The sequence below is a fragment of the Trachurus trachurus genome (genome assembly GCF_905171665.1).
Source record: "Trachurus trachurus genome assembly, chromosome: 22".
NCBI classification, from domain to species: Eukaryota; Metazoa; Chordata; class Actinopteri; order Carangiformes; family Carangidae; genus Trachurus; species Trachurus trachurus.
In genome coordinates this window covers 20,436,189-20,459,171 of record NC_139907.1, presented here as the reverse complement: position 1 = coordinate 20,459,171, position 22,983 = coordinate 20,436,189, and the positions used below count along the sequence as shown (strand labels likewise).

At 43.1% G+C, this 22,983-nt stretch overlaps 2 protein-coding genes across 2 annotated transcripts in view; both read left to right on the top strand.

The window, feature by feature from the left end:
* Positions 1-22,983, top strand: part of LOC311005757 (serine dehydratase-like) — a 231,964-nt gene that overhangs the window by 20,073 nt on the left and 188,908 nt on the right. The gene's annotated exons all lie outside the window — the stretch shown is intronic.
* The window catches only part of syt14a (synaptotagmin XIVa), a 31,385-nt gene continuing 11,338 nt past the window's right edge, over positions 2,937-22,983 (top strand). Inside the window, exons 1-3 of the mRNA XM_083998309.1 lie at positions 2,937-2,966; positions 10,499-10,651; positions 13,506-13,733. Of these exons, the coding sequence (XP_083854435.1) occupies positions 10,552-10,651; positions 13,506-13,733 (328 nt within the window). The 5' untranslated portion in view covers positions 2,937-2,966; positions 10,499-10,551. The remainder of the gene's footprint in view (positions 2,967-10,498; positions 10,652-13,505; positions 13,734-22,983) is intronic.

The following is a 22,983-nucleotide window of genomic DNA, read 5'->3' as shown; positions in this document are numbered from 1 at the left end:
TAGTCTTTCACTGAACACAACTACAGATACTGGTGTATCTTCAAATCAGCAGACAATCATCAAATATTCATCAAACATAACATTTTCCTCTTAGTCCAGAAGATCTGGAGTTAATTTGGTAATTAGGCTGCTCAGTTCTGCTCATGAGCCTCTGAATATTCAGGACTGTTTTAAAGCATTTTGAAATCTCTCCAAAAACGTACCCATGGGTCTATTCTTGTATTTTTGCTCTTTTATGTAATCATCAAATCAAACGGTGATACAAGAGCGTGTCAGGGTTGCCAAGAATTGCACCAAGATTATAAAACACAACGTTCACATTCAGAATTTGCTCATGTGTGAAGATCACTGATCTGTGCCGGCTTTGAAAAAACGTTTTCCGGAGTCAGATCACACACCGGCATCCCTGTACCCATCTGAGTTTCAGCAAACCCAGTGAGCTGCATTCAAATGCCGTCTGAGGATGCTGTGAAACATCAAGTCTTTATCTCTGCCGCCCGGTACAGCTTCTAACAGAGATAAGCAAAACCAACAAACTGTGACACAAAGATGCACAATCAAAGACACGAGAATTTTCTCCCTCCGTGGGTTTTCTAAATGTCAGCTGACTGCACATTGATACAGTGTTCACAGTAAATGTTCTGGTTTGGAGGCAGAGTCAATGACCAAAATAAATGTTGTTTTAAGGTATGAAATAGCTGTATTTTGGGATTAATTTAGATTTGATTTAACTGAGATGAGTTAACTAATGTTTCAAAGACAATTTACAAACCCACAATGTAGGACTACATCTTGTGAAGATAAATGAGCACCAGAGATGAAAGGATGAAAGTTTGAGGGCACTTTGATGAATGAAAGGTCGAGTACTGGTGGGCGAGTGAGTGTGTTATTTATCCAAAAGTAGTTTAACATATGAAAACCTTCTTGAGGGTATCAGTGCCACTCAGATGCAGTGTCCACTAAATATGAAGCAGCAACCAACAGCTTGTTTGTTTAACTTTGCACAAACACTTGAAGCAGAGGGAAACAGCTAATCCTTTAATGGCTAGTCTGTTTTTTTATTGCAGAGAAAGAGGTTCTCTCTACGGGAGTGCGAGAATATATGCTTTATAAAGAAAATTAAAATTCAGGTTAGAGGCGTTAACATACTTAAACAGGATTCACAGGCAACACATTCAAATTCTCATATTATATTGATGATTTTTCTTATTACAAAGCAGGTCTAGGTTCTGTGTTAATACTGTAAAAAAGCATCAAAGCTTCGGTCCACAGAGACATGCACACGACCTGTATTCAGAAATTGAGCCTTAAAATGCCTCATTAGGACTCAGGATGTCACAACAACACTCAACCATAGAAGACAGTAACCCTACGTCACCCCCTCGCCGGTAAAAACAAAGGAGAAGTCCTCAGTGTGTTCCATAGGCGCTAGACAAAAAACCACAATGCCAAAGAGTTGTTGTGTGTATTGTTCATTGAACAACTTAAAAAAAAACCTAACATAAGATTTTCCCTACTCCCCTTAAGAGATTGGGACAGGAAAAGCAGAGATTTATGGCTTCAGGCCATACGAAGAATGGGCAGAAATGGAAAGCCGTGTGACCTGGCTAGTCCACATGTGCTTGTGTGGTAAACCATTTCAGGGGGGGTGACTGCCATTCCGAAGGTCCGCTAACGTTATTCCGAAATTTTCCGAAGGTCCGTTCTAAAATTGTACATAATGTGTGGGCTAATATACAAGGGAAATTTTTTTTTTCAAATGTTACGACAAGTTTCGATCACTGGCTGCCCGTACCCGAGGTAACTGTTCTAACCACTGCACTACGGCGGCAGTTGATTGACAGGTTTCACTCAGCATTACCTAGCGCACCTCTCGCCGCTGAGTGGGCTCATTCTCCGGTAGACTTTATAGACATATATTCCCTAAATCTTTATTTTTTTCAGTAAAACGACGTGATATAGCTGTCTGTCTGACAAACGTTAGCTATTGCAGGAGGTTTCCAGGCCTACTACGGCGGGATTTGTATTTACCGCCAGTCAAAGCCAGCAGTTTGTTTTCACCGGAATGGGGGCGTGGCCTCACTTGCTACTCTCATCTATGCCCCAAGTCCCACCCACTTACATCCACCATCCTACCTTGCGGAGTATGGTTTCTTTTGACTGTTTAGTGGAAATCTGCTTTATATTTAATTTGATCACTGAGAATAACGTTAGCCAATCAGAAGAAGGGGCTCACAGCCTTCTATGTTCTGATTGGCTAACTGGCTTGTTGTTGCTAGAGCTCCAGGGAGGGGCCTTAGAGAAGAGATGTAAAACTAAATTGAGATTGTAACTAGTACTTGAATACTAATATATCTTCTTTGTGGATATCAAAACTTCAAATAAAGTATAAAATATTGGACCTTAAAAACATAAACATACGTTTATGTGTTTTACAACATAACTGCTCATCACAGTATTTGTGGCTTTGAGTTTTCAGCCCTCCATCATGCAGCGTCCACGTAATCACACAAATGAAGCTGACACTTTGTCATCAGCTGCTGTTAAAACACTTGGGAACATTATGTGGGCAGTTAGAGCAGATAAATACCTACTGCTTTTTACTTACTGTCCATTAGTGCCTTGCTGGAGCCTTAGAGAAGAAAACGCAATTAAACTCCATTACCTTCTACAGGCAATTTCAATAAGTATTAAATGTTTGCACTGCAAGAAGGGAGACAGGAACAGAGCAGCTTGCACACCCACATCAGACTGCCATCATCCAGTCTCTGTCAGTGTCCTCTGTCTGTGTTACTCCTCCTCCTTTGGAAACGTGTCTCAATGTACAAACATATTTAAATGTGTTTCCATGATGTTTGTTTTGTCTGCTGTTCCCCACCATCACAGTGTGGCTCATTGAAACTGCATTGTCTTTCCAGGTGGCGAGCGTAACTGTGGAGTACATGAGCTGATCTGCGTCAGAAAAGGTAGGGCAGATCAGAGCTCTGAGAGGTCGGCTTTGACCCCCACATGCACTGCACACACCGCTCCTATCCACCCTCCTCCTCATCAGCATTTATCACCGTTACAGTGTCACTGGTCAAACCCCTTGTCCTTGTTCTCCTGCTCCACCGTTGTGCTGCCGTCACTGTTGCCGTGCTGTGCTGCTCCTTCTGTCGGATGCGCTCGCTGCTTCTGTTCATTGTTTTTATAGAGCTAGAACTTTACAGATGTGTAAATGGACTCATGTTTCAGACACATTCTCACAAGTTCAACTGCGTATAAACGACTTCTAATGAAAGTTACATTTTTCAATATAAACATTTGTTCTCTTGTCTTTACTGAGGAACAAACATTTTGACTTAGACTTAGTGATATTTTGATCCCAAGGGAAAATTATGTGCTTAACCCTCCTGTTGTCCCCCTGGGTCAAGGAAGGAAGGAAGGACGAAGGGAAGGAAGGAAGAAAAGAAAGAAAGAAAGAAAGAAAGAAAGAAAGAAAGAAAGAAAGAAAGAAAGAAAGAAAGAAAGAAAGAAAGAAAGAAAGAAGGAAGGAAGGACAGAGGGAAGGAAGGAAGAAAAGAAAGAAGGAAGGAAGAACGAAGGAAGGAAGATGGAAGGAGGGAACAGATCAGGACATCGGGTCAATTGGATCAAAAGAGGAAGGAAGAAGAAATGAGGACAAAGGGAAGGAAAGGGAAAAGGATTGTGGAAAGAAGGAAGGATGGAGGAAGAGAACAGATTGGGTCAATTTGACCCAGAAGGACAACAGGAGGGTTAATTAAGTTCATAAATGAATTACTTATTTTGGACATTGGAGCTACTGTAGAATCATACAGAAGACAACATTTTACATCACTACAACATCCCATTTGGCAAGGTACACTTACTAATTACCAAAACTTACTTGGTAACTATGGACAGTGGGTCATTTACTTGATACAGCTAGGTACCTAATAAACAAAACATCCAAAAATCCTACTTAAACAAAAGCAAAGTGTTCACACATAAAGCTGGTCTGGTCTATATTTCAGTTGTTATTGAACTTTTGTTAGATCCCCAAAACTAGACTTTGCCTGATGTTTTGTTTCCCAGCAACAATAATGCAATGTGTTGAAAACACTGTACAAAGCTGCCTACATCATATTTTTCATTCCATATATACTTTATGCCCCGATTTATTCCCAAGTATCTTTAGAGACACCATTTTCTAATAACCTTGCATGCAAAGTAATGACTTTGCATGCTCTAATGGATAAATTAGAACAAAAATAGTGTAAACTCGTGTTGCATTATTTTGTGGATTTACTGTAAAGCCAATGAGTAAGTTACGTGAGAAGATTTGAAAGATGAACCATCGTTTGTGTGATTTTATAGAAATAATCTGCAACATTCACTTGTTTTTGATGCGAGTGCAGATGTAGAAGGTTGTGATGGTCCTGCAACTGTTAAGAGTAACAAAAAACAAGCTTTTAACAAATTAGGATGGCTTTGAATAATTATGATGATGCATACTCTGTATCCAGTACCTCTCTGCCTTGGCATTCTGGATGACAATGAGACTCTTTTAAACCAAAAACAAAACGCTCAAGTGGATTCAGAGGGTCCTTATCATAGTGCATGAGCCAGCTGAATGCTCTGGTTGTATAAGTGTGTGTGTTTTTAATAATTCGGGTTGTCCTTTTTATTTTTTTGCGATTGCTGAAGACTGATTTCAGAGGTGTGTGTGTAATAGACTAAGTATTGTGCTTTGGAGCATTGTCTGAACATGTGTGGGAGTGTGTATGGAAGGGCTGCTGAGAGTGCTTATGCGCTGTGTGTGGAGTGTGTGGGTGTCTTTGTGGTTTTGAGATGATTTTGTGCTTTTTGACATTCAACACGGCAACTGTCTCCATGTGGACGAAAAGCAACAGAGACGTGAGACAATGAATGTCAGGATTCAGGAACAAGCTAAAATGCAGAGGATATTTACATCAAACAGCATTAACATGATTATTGTTTGACCTGTCACAGTCTAATAACTTAATATTACAACTTTATAAATCTAGTGTTATCACCAGCCGTCCACCTATCTACTTTACACATACCTGAGTTGGGTTGCCATGGCAACAGGGTCAGCTGAGCAGCCCAGATGTCATTTTCCCCAGCAACATCCTCATGTTCCTCATAGGTGATCTCTAAGTGACCCAAGGCATTCTGGGACATGTAGTTCTTCCAGTGTGCCCTGCTTCTCAGCAGCATCAGAAATCCAAACAGCTGAGTCAAGGCAGTGTCTCTCCCTGTCCAGCAAGTCAGGCTGTTAAATGAGACTTAATTAAGTAAACATCTTCATGTACTTAATAAAACCTTCCGATTATTATTATTCCACTGCCACTTGAATGGACTTTATCTTTATTTTGAATGCTAAATGTATTAGTGGCAAGTTTTCCTTTAGTGGATTACTTTATTCCAATACAATTACATGTCTGATATTGTATACAGATTCTGAGCTTCTGGTCCACCAGAAAACCAGATAAAGACAAAGATATTGTCATAGATTTATTTTATACATTTACATCCATATCTATCTCTTGATTACCATAATCAAGGATGAAGAATGTAAAGCCTGAGGGTGTGGGAGTTCATGCTTCCTTTACATGGTGCATAGCTCCCATTTAATCCTCAGATCCAGTCAAAACACTAACTGAGCTTCACTTTTTTGATCATTATGAAGTTGCTCCCTGTTCTTTGTGGTCCTTGTGTAACAAAGTCTTTTATTGTTTAATCGTCCTGTGAGTCATCCTTCGTTCCCCCACACATTAGATAATGTGTGAGGGAACTAATGTGTTTAAGTTGTTATATTAGGGCTTTTTATGCCTTTATTATAGAAGCAGTGAGAGCCAGGACAGTTGAGGAGAGACAGAGATAGGGGTTGACATCAGCAAAGAGCCACGGGCTGCATTCAAACACTGTGGTAAAGACTGAACCCTAATGGTACGCCCGCCAACAGGTGCGCCACTGAGGTGCCCTGATGCCCAGTAGTGGAACATGTTTGATTTGGTGCAAGTCAAACAGGAAAATGAGAAATGCTGATAGACATCCCACACCATCCTAAACCCACACAGCAGCCCTGATATCTGGAGGGAAACAGTGTTTGAATGTGGTGAAGGGATTAAAAAGAGAGAAGCAAAGCCTGAATACATAGTTTGCCTTTAGAATAAAACAATATAATCTCTTCTTCGGTTAGGGAGTTCAAAGTAAAGAGGGTAAATGTCTATGGGGTCTATGTGATTCAATTTTCTTTTCCCTATTTGAGCCAGTTTGGGAATTATACAGAGCAGGATCCCGCTCCATCTGTGCTGTGAATAATTCAGTCAACAGTGTGAAGCTGATACAGTGTGAGCAGACAGGCATTCCCATGAGATAACGCCTCCTGCTCCCACCTCACCATGTGACCAAACATGGTGAGCTACTGAACAACAATCCAGGCTCATTACAGGCAAATTGAACACAGAAGAGCATGCAATTACTGACAGAACAATAACACTTTTTTTTTCAATTTAGTTATTTATTTTCATCTCTGTTAGATAAGAAGTCAAGGCAAAGATGAGGTGGATATAATATTAACAATAGGTTATGCAACACTCTTCTCTAGTACTTAAAGTGTGAAAGAGTGAGTCTGGCTGTGAATATGTAACAGTCTCATTGTTAAAACAAGCTGCACTGTTCCTCGTTCTTATAGCACAATAGATATAGCCTATGCGTTGAATAAGTTTTAAAGGGATACGCCAACATTTTTTTTCGTGTCTTGCCTCACTCCCAAGTCCATGACAAGCAGATAGACACCATCCTTTCGACTGTGCGCGCAGTAACGAGGAAGAGCCCGTATCGCCTGTAATTAGCTTAGCTCAAACGCTGGAAGTGCATAGTGTTAGCCTGCCTCCACCTAAAGTCATCAGAGACACTGACTCTTCAGCAACTCTAAACGGACCGATCTTCGTCTCAGAGCTGACAAAACTCTCCGCCCGGTAAGGCAGGCATCTTGAGCGGTCAAAATGGAGGGTTCAAGCAAAGACGGTTTATTTTGGTTCAAGCTAGCTACATCGAGGGTAGGTTAGCTTCCTATTTCAAAGTAAAAGCACAAATTCTAATGTCATGGTTTTCTGTATGTAAAGGGCAATGGGTGTTTTTTTTTGTGAAAGTAACCGGAAGTACGTTGGTCACAACGGCTAGCTTGAGTAGCGCCAAATTTGTCCGAACAAAATTGTCAACGGGGAGCATACATCAGTCCGACTGCCCAAAAGTCCGACGGCTCATTTCTCCGACTACCCATTCTACAGTGTTAAGGTTAGGTTTAGGGTAAGGTTAAGGGTTAGGGCTACTTAAGTCGGAGAAGTGGGAGGTCGGACTAATGGACGCAAAAATAAAGAAATGTATGGTCGGAGAAATGGGTAGTCGGACAGACGTCATGTGCCCATTGTCAACAGCTGGTTGACGAAACACTGCTGATCTAAACGGCTACTTTCTCGCCTAAAAATGTTTGAAATGTCGATAAAGTGATATATTTACAGAGTTTAGAGCTAAAATGAAATCAGCTTCTGACTGCTGATTTCGGCTCGGGTAGGAGGCAGGCTAACACTACTTCCAGCGTTTGAGCTAAGCTAATTACGGGCAATACAGGCTCTATAACCCTTGTTACTGCACGCACAGTTGAAAGGATGGTGTCTATCTGCTTGTCATGGACTCGGGAGTGAGGCAAGACACGAAAAAAAATGTTGCTGTATCACTTTAAGTAAGTAGATGTTTGCACATAGCATATTATGGGAAGGACCTAAACAGTGGAATTTCATTTACTAGTAATTAGTGTTCATTTTTTAAATGATAACAAAAATGGCAAACAGTACAGATGAAAATGTCTGATGCACCCAGAACTAGACTAACCAAAGAAGTGTGAAATTAGTTCAACACACAAAAAAAGGCAAACTCCAACAGGAGCAGATGTGGTGCAGAGATGAGGAGGTCTTATGTAATCTAGTGGCCAGCTGCCTCCACTTCCCTGATGGCCTCCAGCTCCACCCAACAGGACCATGGCTGAACACAAAGCCCAACACAGCAAAAACACAACACACACACAAGCACAGGAGGAACACCTGTCTACTCTTACCTTTTATCAGACTTAGATATTAAGCTCTCTGTTCCCCGTGTGCACAAACAACATTTGACTGAAATGCAAAAGTGCTGGCAGTGAAGTTGTTCACAGTGACACTACTGTAATTGCCCAGTTCAGTTAATTGTTTCAGGCTTCGTATCAACATTACAAATAACTAGGGCCGGGACTCGATTAAATTTTTTACATTACATTTGTAATGTTATTGTTAATGTTATGTTATTTGAAATAACATAACATTAACAATAACATTACAAATTATCATCATCATCATCGTCATTGTCATTGATCAGAAAATAAGACGTCATCTGAAGTACGCCCTCTTGCCAAATGAGCTCATTATATTCCATCTGTACCAAGGCAGCCATTTAGTTTAATTGCACAAAATGAAAATTTACTGATTTTCATGTGGCATAGAGTTTCATTCATCACGCTGGATGAGCTCAACAGTAATTTTAAGAGTGAGCAATGAGTTCATTCAAAACGTGCTGAAAATTGGTTGTACTATACTCTCCCGTTTTCGTTTTGTCTCTTTCATCACCTCTGTCTTCTTGCTGATGTCAGCCTTCAGCTATCTCTCTGATATCAAAGTGTCTCAGACGTCTGCACTATCTAAATTACTTTACCTTTAGGGGTTTTAACGGAAACATGGTGGACATTCCCATTTTATCACTTGATTCTATATTGAAATTATTCATATATAGGAGATTGGACTATACTAGTTCATCCATACAAAGTTGTACTACACTGAAATTCACGTTTTCTGTCTCAGCCTCTTTGTGTGTTTGCTGTGCATGTCAGTTTGTATCTACCAGGGGAACAAGAAAATGTATTTACCATTTTATTTTACACTATGTGCAACCAGATTTGCTTGTTTAATGATCCGCATTGTGTTTTGTGAAATCCTGCAATCATCATGTGTGTTGCACCCACAGGCCTCATTACATATGGGCCTTGTAGTATCTGGCAGGCATGGGTGCACTTCCCTCTTTAAACCCTCAGCCGTTAAAATGGTGTGTCTCTATGCTTACACATATACATATGTGAGTTTAATGTTGTCCCCACCATTGTGGTTCAGCCAAACAAGATAAATAGGAGATTTTCAAGAGTTTCCTTAAATGAAAATTAATCACTGACAATATAATACAACACTGTATTATGCGTAAATCAGAAATTACCACTGATAGCATGAGAGTGTATCACATCTTTTGCATGGCTGCTGTCTGCAGTGATGCTCCGCTCACACATCTCGTCTCATGTGTAGAGAATACAGAGCAGTGTATTTACACAACTAACTTCAGCCTGTTCTCATTATCCAGGGAAAGTAAAGCAGAAATGGCCCTCATAGTGACATTTAGGTTTTGATGAAATGTTTCCACTCATTAATGTGCAGCTGTTTGTGAATTGTCAGCGACCCACTCTGGAGACACACTGCTGGCAAGTGATTAATGCAATTTTATGCCCCTAATTAAAACACATAATTTTTCCTGTGTAAAATGTCAGATATTTTTTTGAGCAGATCTGTAAAGTGAAAACGTTCTATTAAACTGTTATTTTTTATTTATGAAAAATGACGAGGTGACAGCAGCTTTAAGCTCATTCTATCACTTTGATGTTGATCTGCTATCAGAGAGAAGAACAAAAGACAAACATAACGCTCTGATGGTTCGGTGTCTCCCCCGAGACCACACCTGATGATCACACAGCGTCTGCATGGAGCTGTTTGAAGGTCGTATGGGAGGTGGAAGGTCACAGAGCTGAGCTGGATCTGATCTGTCAGAATCTCCCTCCGATAGTTTTCATCAGCCGGTTCCTTTCTGGTTTAACAAAGTCTGTTTGCGTCAAATATTTATTTCCAAAATAAACCGAATCTGCTGATGTGTGACAGTCAGTGTTGCATTTATGAGCTCTGACTGGCCTGTGTGTCTGGAGTCTGGAGCGATGCTGCACCTGAACCTGTTGCTATGGCAACCAACAGGTTTTGTCGCTACAGTGATACAACCTCTTTCTGTCCTCTCTCTCATCCTGGATAATGACTCTTTGTATTGCATTACAAACATTCATTTTACAATGAAAGTAGTAGTACCTCATACAGCCCTGAACATAATCCATTATGTTTAATGTTAGTAAAACACCAATTCACTTGAAATAAAAAGTAGAGCCTCCTCCACTGGCAAATATTATAAATTATGTTTAAAAAGCAAAAAAAATGAGCCTTAGTAAACGGGGCAGGGAGAAACGGTAAAAACAGGAAACTATGGTTTTTATTAGCAATGTGTTTTAAATCTAAGCAGCAGAGTGTGTCGAGTCATTTGTCTCATATTTAAAAACGACCAAACAACAGCAACTTTAACTTTAATGTCCGTGTTTCAGTCTCTCCAGAGGTGCTGGGGTTTCTGACAGCCATCGGCCTCTTCATCATCCTCATGACCTTCCTCTTCTGGTACCTCAACAACAAGTTGGCACTAGAGAACCCAGGGAACCTTCAGTGCCTTGATGACTTCAGGAAAAACACAGAGGCGCAGGGTAAGACTGCATTTATACACATACCAGTTCCTCTTATAAACCAACAGCAGTAATGTTGATGTTGCACAAATCCTGTTTTCTCTCTCTTCCAAAGACATTTTAGGAACCATGCAAATGGCATTATATATTTTTAGATTGCTTTCCGTGGGTGCTACAAGTACTCAGCAACCCTGCACTGTTTTGAGAAATTGTTAACCGTTAGCACTCAGTTCTACTGTTATTACTGGGTCAGGGTAAAGCGGTCATATTTGCGATCTTGCAAACTCAGTAACACTGAGATATATAATGTGATAAATCAAACTACACTTATGCTTGTAGCTATTCAGGGTTGTATCATGGGAGCTTCTACGGGTTTCATCTGGCCACCGAATCAGATTCAGATTGGAGTCACTTGTAAAGTTCCTGTAAAGTGATGAACCCGAGCCTCCGGCTACAGCATGAGGTCTGACCTCTGCATGGAGACATTTTCCACTGGCAGTGGCCTTTCTCAACCCACGAGGGGATTACTGTTGCTGACAGATGTACGGCTGTTTACTCGTCATGTGTCCACGGGGCTTCAGAAGTTTAAAAGGTTGGTGGCCCAGGGGAGCCCCCACAGGGAGCCGGCGCTACCCTGAAGCCACCTGGTAAACACTCGGTTAAAATCAAAGGGAGGGAGTTAAGTGTAACATAGCTCCATAATCAGTTTTTGTATCAAGCTCTTCTCTGTTCATGACTGTTTCAATGGCAACATGTGAAAATTAATTTTATTTTTCACAAATGAATCTCCTTGTGTCTCGTTGTGTTTATGTATTTAATCATAACAGAGTCTAATGAAACTGTCCTGTACGTGTTTAGACGTGTCATTTTTACAGTCAGTTTTATTGACGATACTTAACCTGTAATTCTTCTATGCTTTATGATCTGACACTAAAACTCCTCATTACAAACACTGTTAGTAATACAGAGATTATTCAGGCTGCAAGGGAAACATTTTAAAGCTTTGCTGCCCCCTACTGGATGAAACGTAACACTACAGCTGGTGTCAGTGGCTGGTCAGTGTAAAGGCAACTACACCTACTGTATGCTGAAGTAATGTTTCACTGACACACAATACATTGACAAACATTCATATTCAAATCATAGTCCATATTCAATCAATTCAAAAACATATTCAACATATTCAAAAACACATTAAATAGAGGGATCAATTTCACACACATATGCAAGAATATACAGACTGAGTAGCGTCTTTTGTTTGTGGTTGTTTTGATTTTTTTTTTTTTCTATTTTGTTTTCCTTTCTGTTTTGTCTTTTCCCCTTTTAAATATATATGAGAAAAACAGAAACACCGTTCAGTAGTGCAGGGCAAATTAAGACCACAACTGCATATACTGTACAGTAGCTATAGTCTCATTTATCAATCGTCATTTTCAATTATATGGCTCATAGATTATCATTTAGAAATCATTACCAATATATTTCCCTCAGATATATGTCTGTCAGATCTTTCTGTATGGATGTTGTTTTTTTCATATAGCCTGTTTCCATAAATATTTTTGTGTTTCGTAACAAGGCACTATGTTGCATAATATGTCTGATGATGGATAGAGCGCCATGGCAACATGATCGTTGCCAGAAACCCTCAAGTGTCTGTAGCTCGGAACTTTAACGTTTGTGAAATTCAGATAATGCTACTTAACTTAACTTTTAAATATTCTCTTTGAATGTCTTTGTAGTGTTTTTTGTTGGGTTGTGATCATACAAACATATGTTTGTTGTTATATTATATCCAATGCAGCATTATTTGTTGGCTTGATGATAAAAACTGCTGCCCTGTAAGATATTGTGTCTTTGTTGAAATCTTGTCAGTAAACAACAGCAGGATTTTCTCTGTAAAATATCAAAGATGAGCTTTGGGCAGAGTAGATGCAGTGAAATCCATTACAAATTCAAACAGTTCAAATATCCATACTATACAAGGTGATGCTCCCAGAGAAAACTCTGTCATTCAGATCAGATCATTATCCATCTCCTCTTTCAATGCATGTCAGGACTCATATTTATTTGCACCGTACAACCCTCGATAAGAAAAGGATTAAAAATAAAACAGCAGACACCTTTGAGAATGAATTACATCACAGTGTGACGACACCCAGAGCCATAAATGGAAACGACTCATGACATCCTGTAATTTTCTCTGTGAATTCAACACATACAAAACACCGGTTAAGATCTAGATAGTGAAAATAGAAAAAGGCTGTTTCAGTGTGTAGATCTTCCTTTTTTTATTTTAACGCTTTTTGAGTGTAGCACCTTAACAAAGCTTTGACTGAATGTAAGGTAGCTCTCTGCTCAGGAGGTTCAATCAACATATGCCAAAAATCTACACTCGTATGCACAGGATTGATCTTTTTTATTTTGTACAGCAGAACAGTATTCATTTGTGTTATTTTTATTGTCCCGTTATTGTATGTACTGGTCTGCGTTTGTTTGTTTGTTTTAATTGTCTGGATGAGCGAGAGACACCTGAATTTCCCTACTGGGATTAATAAAGTATCTATCTATCTATCTATCTATCTATCTATCTATCTATCTATCTATCTATCTATCTATCTATCTATCTATCTATCTATCTATCTATCTATCTATCTATCTATCTATCTATCTATCTAGTAAATAAATGTCTTTCTTCAATTAAATTTCCTTGTTGATTAGAGTAAGTGTCATTCTAACAATGCACAATCTTGGCCACTAGACGCTGCCAGTCAGTTAGATTTTAATCAACAACCCACTCTTCTTTTTTCTTTTTCTTTCATTTTGCATCGCAGCATGTCCCACAGTAACCAGGCTGTCATTCTGTACCCCCAAACAGACAAGGCCTACTCTGACGCCGACCTGCAGGGCTCATCATCGGACAGTGAGGATGAAGTGATGGGTCAGTATCAGGAAGCTGTCAGCCGCTCCCAGGGCCTCCGAGGAGGAGCCAAGGCAGCCGCTAACGTCAAACACGCAGGAGGGTTCAGCTGGGAGAGCCGACAGAAGTACAGCCCCCTGACCGCCGATTATGACGGCTACAGCAGCGAAGCTTCTGCTGATGACGGTAAGATCGGTTTGAAGCGAAGTAGAAAAAAACTTTCCCTTGTTAGTATTCATCTGTATCTTTTAGGTCATTGCTCCGTACAGTCACTTTGAAATTTGGGTTTATTTTTTCCAAGAACATCCGCAGAGAGGACCCCCTCAACTGTACAATCAAAAGTTTCAGTGAGATTAGAACAGATATTTCCCTCTTATCACCACAGTGAGCTCGAGTCGCTCGCACAGACTCTCCTGCGCTTCCGCCGAGCCAACAAACACAACCCGCGCCGCACGAAACTGCACACACTGACGCGCACTGTCAGTTAATCCAGAGAGGTGATCAAAGCGAAGCTCCCGTTCAGCACACTCTCCGTGGGAGGGTTGTGAAACAGTCAACTGTCTGCATAATCTGCACAGCCGCAGCCTCACACTTTTTTCTTTTTTCTTTCTTTCTTTTATTTATTTATTTTTTCTCTCCCTTATTTAACGCATCTCTGTTTCCCATCTGCCAGATTCGTCATCACAAGGTGTTTACTGTGGTGGATGAAGCTCTTCCCTCTCTCTTTTTTATTTCCATAGACCGTACCGCAGGAGAACACGGGCAGTGACCTATTTGGATTAGTCATTTTGTTCTCTTATTCATCTGTTGGAATATTTCATACTGAAAGTGTGTGTTTGTGATTTATGTAACCTATAAAAGTACCACACACTTCAACTAAAGCCTACATTTAAATCAGTCATATCAGTAACATATTTGATTTCACATGGCAAGGCAAGGCAATTTTATTTGTATAGCCCGTTTTTACAAACAGTTTGTCTCAAAGGGCTTTACATGGCATCAAAACAACATCCTCTGCCCTTAGACCCTCACATCGACTGAGGACAAACTCCATAGAAAACCCTTTTAACAGGGAAAAATTAGAGAAACCTCAGGGTGAGCAACAGAGGAGAGATCCCTCACCCAGGACGGACAGACGTGCAATAGATGTTGTTACAGACAAGAAAACAGTTTATAACAGAGAATGTGGGAAACATGGAAATGTTAACAACAGCGGAAGAAGGAAGCTTCTGGTAGGCAAGGGAGGCAGGGAGAGCTTAATGATGCATGATACCTTGGTTATTTGTTATTTACATTCAGATCACTGAGAGACTCAAAAGATAAGTTGTTTGAGTCAGTTTGCTGTAGTTGTACATAGAAATAGTTCAACATTTCAGGGAAGACACAGATTAACTTTCTTACTGAGAGTTGGATAGGGAGTTCAGTACCAGTGCCTGCTGCCAGCAGCCAGTTTACTTGGCTTAGTTAAACGCCCAGCTTCACTGATGTCCAGATGTAATGAAATCCACATGGCACATCCATCAGATCACTGTTTATTTTTTTTAAATCCATGTAAACACACTCAAGTATAAAAACAACAAGACAAAAACTCAGTAGTTACCAGCATAAAGAAAATGTATAATCAAGATTATTCTTTCAAAGGATGGTAATATTATTTTATGGTATATATAATACATGGTATATGATATAAAAGAGTAAATGTTAAGATCAAAATAACATAGAACAGAATAAATAAGCCAATAAAAATTGTTCCAGGAAATGTAAAAGCAATGAAAAAGGGGAATATATGGATGAGGTGGTTTGTAACAACACCTTGCAAGAGCGAGTGATAGATTATTTGTATAATGTAACATCCAATCAGTGGTGGCTGAGGTGGAGGTGGCAGATGCTAACAGTGTAGATTTGTTTGAACGCACACAAAGCCACAAACATGGCGCGCCGTCTTTGACATCGTCAGACAAGGAATCAGCCATGTTTATATCTCCCACTGTTTTTCAAAGACAAAAACAATCTAATCTTTGTCAGGGTCCTCGACTGGTGAATCACGTCTGAACCAGCTTTGTGTTATATAAGACAGTGGGTTCCAAGGCTGAGTGTCTGGCTCCATCTATTTAAAGCAATGTTTGAACTCATAGCTGAGGGATAAATAGTGCATGACATGCTTCTGACTCCATTAGTAAAGAAGCAAACACGCTGCACAAGGTTGTTGTTATGCAAGTGCTGCAAAAGTTGTGCATCTCCTCATAACCACTAGATGGTCTCTGTCATCCTCAGTCGAAGTTCAGATGCATGGGACTGCCTTACAAATCTGAACTGGGGATATCAAGCGGTTCAGTTTTATTTACATAGATTATTAGATATTCAAATGAATTTAAATTTGTATACATACACATGCACAGAAATTCCTGAATGATTTCATTTGAATACTACCAGGTTTTCTCTTAAAGGACATGTGCCAAAACAAAAACACAAGAGCCTCGTTTAATCACTGTCCCCGAGCCGCACTGATTCTTCATTCTGAGGCTTTAAGGATAAGAGCTAATCAATGATTCTTGTCTGACAGTCAAGTGGCTCTCTGACAGTGATGAGAACAAGCAATCTAGATTACTGATTCGTTGCTGTCCACCAACAGGGACAATTTGTCAGAACAAAATCAGATTATTGCTCATTTATCTCCGTGCCTGTTGACTGCCAATTATTCATCGTATTTTTATCATACATATCATTTTATCAGTTTATCAGTCCATCTATGTCTTGTGGCTCAGCGGTGATATACTGTAGAAAGCTGGCTCTTTCAAAAACAATCCTAAAAGGTGCCTCATGTGGCTGTTGAGCCAAAATGAATGACTTTCCAAATTAATTTTAAACGGCAGTGACATGGTTTTTGTCTCATAGCCCTTTAAAGACAAGTATGTCATTTTAGCATTATTGTCGTGATTGATTAATCTTCACATTAAACTTTAAATAAAAGTCCTGCCTCTGCTTTATGGTAGCTGGTCACTATGAATCTTCTCCTGCTGTTGACCTTTCGCCACCTTGTGGCACTTCAAAATGAACAATGTGTTTGTCAGGGTTGATGTTCCATTAAAAACAAAATGCTAGCACTGTTAAATAATCAAAGAGGTAATTTACTGCTCTGTTCTGTTCAGTTGCGCAGCCTTCATACAAATCTTAACTGACCTTTAGCTAGACAGCAAAGGTTTTTCACTGAAAGCATTTCAAAGGAGTTCACACTGTATTCAAGACTTTGTTTTGTTTTTGGACAAAGTCATAGCTGACTCGTTTTCAGCAGTGAGAGTCCTTGAGAGGGAGAGAGAGAGAGAGAGAGAGAGAGAGAGAGATTTTTTGATTTTTAAAACCAAACTTTAATTATCAGTCCATACTATGTCACACAACTCTATCAAATTCAATCACACAATTGCGACAGAGCAAAACAGGACATAATCAACTGAGCAAATGACAACAACAGAAAAAGACTCAGAAACTCAGGACTAGCGAGTCCTCCTGGACCGAACACAGAACACCATTCACAGCCCAGGTCTTCACAAACCCCTCTATTTGGTCCGTCAGCTTGTAGTAACTGAACTCCACCCTCAGCCGAGCTGCCAGCATCCCTGTTACCATAGCCACCACCTCCTGTGACCCCTGACCCCTCACCCTGTTCTTACGTGTTTTCCAAGTGACTAGCTTTGATAACCCTGAGATGTAGTTGATGAGTGTGTGTGTTGCCTTCTTCCTTGCAGAGTAGCGTGGCCCATAGATGTATAAACAGAAAGTGAAGTGCTCCCCTAACCCCTGCACCCAGCCCTGCAGCAGCCTGAACAGAGGCTCCAGTCTGGGACACTGGACAAACAGGTGTTGTAATGTCTCAGTTTCAGAGCAGAAGGAGCAGCTGACCCCCGTGCTAGGATCAAGGTGTGCCAGATACCTGTTTGTAGCTATGGCCCCATGTACAATCCTCCACTGGAGGTCGCCCGTCCGTTTTTCAACGGGGGGTTTGTACAGGGACCGCCAACAACCTCCTGGAGAAGAGCCCCTGCCAAAAAACTCAGTCCACCTCGACACCTTCAACTCGGCCAGAGAGCGCAGGCCTGCCACCTTCAGGACGATGTTGTACGCCTCCTTTCTCCCCAGAGACTCCAGGTCTCCCAGCTGTGGGGTCCTCAGAGAAAGCAGGAGGTCCTCCTCCTCACGCCACTGGCCAACCGCAGGAGCAACCATCAGGGCCGGAAACACATATTCATGCTGCTCATCCCACTGGTCCAGAACAGTCCGGTCCTTCACGAACCCCCTAAGAACCTCCGGCAGGGACCCACAGACCTCTGCCACCAGCCTGTGCAGCACTCTGCTGGACCTGATGCTAAGTCGCTCTGCCAGGTGGGGGATGGAGGTCCTTAGGAGGTGCCCCAGCTTCACGCAGCCGGCCTCCCTCAGTCTGATCCTGAGGCTGTCGGAGGACAGGACCCCCGAAGAGATAAAACTGTTCCATAGCAGTGGCTCTTCAAAGAGCCACATCCCAGGTGTTAAAACAGCCTTCCGCTGGAACGTGAAGACCTGCGCCGCCTCGAGCACCGACTGGTAAAACGCTGTCAAACCATTTAAGTCCACTGAGCTGAGCTCAAGCAGAAACAGATGTTTATCGTACCCGAGACGACCGGCCCTCCTCAGCAGCAAGCAGGCTGTGTCCATCCACGGCAGACCAAAACTGTACAGCAATCTCTGGGCCGTCTGCAGCCTGAAAGCCGCGACCCGTGCTGCGATGTTCACCAGGCCTTGTCCACCCTCATGTACCGGCAGGTGAAGCACCGCTGCTCTCAGCCAGTGGTGTCCCGACCAGAAGAACTCCACCATCTTCTTCTGGATGGCTTCGACCAGGCCCCTCGGTGGCTGCAAGACCCTCAGCTTGTGCCAAAGGGTCGAGGCAACCAAGTTATTGACAATCAGGACTCTGCCCCTGTAGGAGAGCTGAGGGAGCAACCATTTCCACTTAGACAGTCTGGCACACACTTTCTCCATCACACCCTCCCAGTTCTTCCTCTGAAACTCCTCACTCCCCAGAAACACCCCCAGCACCTTCATGCCCTGCCTTCCCCAGCTCAGGTTCCCTGGTAACACCGGTGCCCCTGTTTCCCCCCACGCCCCCAACTGCAAAGCCTCACTTTTCCCCCAATTTACCCTTGCTGAAGCAGCTTTGCTGAAAAGATCCAAGGCATGTGTTAGAACAGACACATCTCCCTGATTCCGGACAAAAACATTAACATCATCAGCATAGGCCGAAACCACCAGTGGGGGCCGGTGAAGCAACCCCGGCAAACTAATCCCAGACAGCCTAGATCTTAACTTGGCCAGAAATGGCTCAATGGCCAACGAGTACAGCTGACCAGAGAGTGGACACCCCTGCCTAATGCCCCTCTGTACCTGCACTGGACAGCTCAGCCCCCCCCCCACCTTGACCAAACAACAAGCTTCACTATACAACAAACTCAACAGTGAAACAAAACCATCTCCAAAACCAAAAGCTCTTAACGTGGAAAAAAGAAAACTATGATCAACTCGATCAAACGCTTTCTCCTGATCTAAAGAGATGATACCAGCATCCATGTTATGCAATTTACAAATGTCCAGTAAGTCTCTCACAAGAAAAAGATTGTCAGTGATGGTTCTGTCCGGTACACAATATGACTGGTCCCTGTGGACTATTATTCCCATCACACCCTTGAGTCTGTTTGCCAGCACTTTGGATAAAAGTTTGTAGTCAGTACATAACAAAGCAACCGGTCTCCAGTTCTCCAGCAAAGCCAGATCGCCTTTCTTAGGCAGCAGTGAGAGGACTGCAAGCCTGCATGATGTTGGTAAGATGCCGGTCTGAGAGGACTCTCGCAGCACCTCACACAGGTCAGTTCCAAGACACCTCCAAAAATGTTTATAAAAATCCGCCGGGAGTCCGTCCAGTCCAGGAGCCCGACCAGAAGCCATCTGAGCCACAGCAGCGGTGAGCTCCTCCAGAGAGACCTCAGCATCCAGCACGGCTCTGTCCCCAGACGTCAGCTGAGGGAGGTCCTGCAGCAGCTCGTCCACACACTCTCTGGAACAGTCCTCCCTCCTGTAGAGGGCGCTGTAAAAATCCACAGCATGCTGCCTCATCTTCACCGGGTCCGTGGATAAAGAGCCATCAGGGAGGCGGAGACAGACCATCTGCTTGGTCCGCGACACAGACCTCTCCAAATTAAAGAAAAAAGAAGTGGGAGCGTCCATGTCTCTAATATTTATAAAACGAGACCTGACCAGGGCCCCTTTAACCCTCTCCTGCATGAAAGAACCTAGTTCCTGCTTCTTAAGCTGAAGTCTGCTACTGTCTGTGCTGCTGCCAGTAAGAACACTGCTCTCCAAATCCCCAATTTCCCTTTCTAGGTCCTTAATGACTCTCCTGACTGTTGCTGTGGAGTGACTTGTGTATTGCTGACAGAAAACCCTAATGTGAGCCTTTCCCACCTCCCACCATTGACTCAGAGACACAAATTCCCTCTTCCTGTCCCTCCATGTTCCCCAAAATGTCTGAAAAGTCTGACAGAAACCTTGGTCCTGTAGCAGCCTCACATTAAAGTGCCAGTAGGAGCTGCCTCTGGTGGTTGGTGAGCTGTGAAAATCTACAATGACTAGATGATGGTCAGTGAAACCTACTGGGATAATATGGCTGCTCAGTAGCCTGTTGCTGTAGCCATGGCTGATGTACAGCCTGTCCAGCCTGGCTGCCCTCACCCTCCCATCGACCACCCTTACCCAGGTATACTGCCTCGCCTGAGGATGTTTAAGCCTCCACACATCCACCAGTCCTGACTCTGAAACCACCCGTGACAATAAAGCTGACGACTGCAGGTGAGGCTCCTCCCCTGTCCTGTCTACTGTGAAATCTGTAGTACAATTCCAGTCGCCCCCCATCACCACACATTCACTCTGATCACACTGCTGCAAGAAATCTTTTACTTTCTGGAAAAAGTCCAGCCTGTGTGAGCCCTGGTTCGGAGCATAAATATTTACAAAGCAGAAGGAGATGTCCTGTATTTCTGCTCTGACTGCTACAGCCCTGCCTGTCTCTATCTCTGTGGTGGACAGGATGTGGACGTTCAGCCCTGGAGAAAAGAGGACGGCCACACCGGCAGATAAATTCGTCCCATGAGACAGGACATACTGCCCCTGCCACCACAAACCCCAGTCTGTCTCATTCCCTACATCACTGTGTGTTTCCTGAAGAAAAATAATATTCAATTTTTTCTGTGTGATCATTTCTGAAATAACCGCCCTCCTCTGTTGACTCCTCCCCCCGTTAATGTTTAAAGAGCCTAACCTCACCTGATGCATCTTAAACTGAGAGAGAAAGATGGAGACAGAAAAAAGAGACAGTAAGAGAAGGACCACCAGGTGCAACACAATCATCATCATTTTACTTACGAATTTTTCGCCTTTTTGACCCTTTCCCTCTGTTTGCCCTAATCACTTTCCTGAGCCCTGTCAAGTGTTTCTTTAACCGAAAACGTTTCTTCTCATCCAACAAGTCCAAGCCAACAACCCTCTGTAGAGTCGACACACTCCTAATGAACTTCTGAACATCAGGAAAATGATCAGCCACTTTCACAGACTTACCAAAGGTCTCATCGAGGAACAGGTTAATGTCCTCCAGTGTGTACAGATCTCCACCCCCTGACTGGGAATCTGCCACAGAGACACAGTCAGAGTCGGTCTCAAAGTCCATATCCTCATCCCCCTCCACTGCACCTGAGTCTCCGTCTGCAGCAGCCTGACTGTGTTCAGATGAAGCTGTCTGTCTTCTGCTGCTTCCTGAACCCTCTCCATTCACCTCCTCTGCTCCTCCCTGTCCCTCCGCTGCTGTAGCTGCTGCAGCTGCTGCAGCTGCTGCCCTGTCTTCATTCCCTGCTTCCCCGCCTGTCTCGGCCTCCTGTTCCCCAGCCTGACTTTCTTCCTGCCCGCTCTGCTCTTCCGTGACATCGGCTGCGTCCGGCGGGGGGGCATCGCCCTCCCCCGGAGCCGCGGTGTCTGCCGCGTCCTCCGCAGCGGCGTCCGCTGCTGCCGCGGGCCCGGGGCGCGCCTCGGCCGCCCTGCGAGGACACGCAGTCCGCTTGTGGCCCACATCTCCACACTCAAAACATTTCATTCTACCAGTGCTGGCGTACACCATGTAATGTCCCTCCTCATGTCTGACCCTGAATGAAACCTCCAGCGTCTGAGACGGACACGTGAGGAACATAAACACCTGCCTCCTAAAGGACTGCACATGCTTCAGTTTCTCATTCTTACAGCCCAAACCTACCGTCTTAAACCCGCTCGCCAGCTTCCCAAAGCGCAACAGCTGCTCCTCCAGCAGCTCGTCCGGGATAAACGGGGGAACACCTGACACAATGACCCGGGTGGAGGGCGCAGCGAGCGGCGAGACCTGCAGGTAAGCCCCGTTCAGCGTGACCCCGCTCGCTATCAGCTCCGCCACAAACCTCTCCTCCTTCAGAAACACCACCACACTCCGGTTTAGCCTGGAGGCGTAGCTCAGGTTCTCATGCCCCACGCGGTCTCCTGCCGCCAGCAGAACCTCCTCCACCGGCACCGACGGCTCAGGCTGGACCCGAACCGCGTGTCGGATGGAGAGAGACGGCGCCCTCCTCCGCGAGGACGCCATCCCCGCCGGGGACACCGGCTCCGAGCCCACTAGTACAATAACTGTCACAAAACCTACAATGCAACCATCCAGCACAGTCAGAAACCAGAGGGAAAAGTTTGAAAACCACCGAAAACTCACCACCAGCCACTCTCACTCAGGACTCACTCCGCAGCACACACACTCCCAGCATGCACCCCGACAGTCAAGAAGAAGAGAAGAGGAGTGGAGAGAAGAGAAGAGAGAGAGGCAGGTTTGAGTCATTGTGCCTGGCAGCAATAATTTGAAATTTACTTGGTTTATTTATATGACAACATTTTAACTATGTTAGTGTGATTCAGATACCCTTAAAGGTTTGAAGGATTATAGTGAAAATTCAAGGTTTGAAGCAGGTTATCTAGGGCACAAAAAAAAACACATCCAAACAAGGAAACTCTGTTATATTTGCAGCTTCTGTAAACTTCCTGCTTTTATTTATTTATTTTCTTTCATCAGATTAATACAGTCAGGTTGTTTTTAATCCGCAACACACTAATCTAATCTTCGCCAAGTGAAGTGAAAACTCTGTCCATCCATGGCGGCACTCTGGTTGAAAGTACAGAGGTTCATTATTTTCCTCCCTGTGGTAAGGCTTTAATGGCTGTGGTTTTCTCTCCCACCAAGTCATCATGGATCTCAGCAAGCCATCGTGGATTAGCAAAGATGAAGCAGCAGCCTCATGCCCGTGCTGACATAAGGTCACTCTTTCTGCAAACAGAAAATATGGAAAAT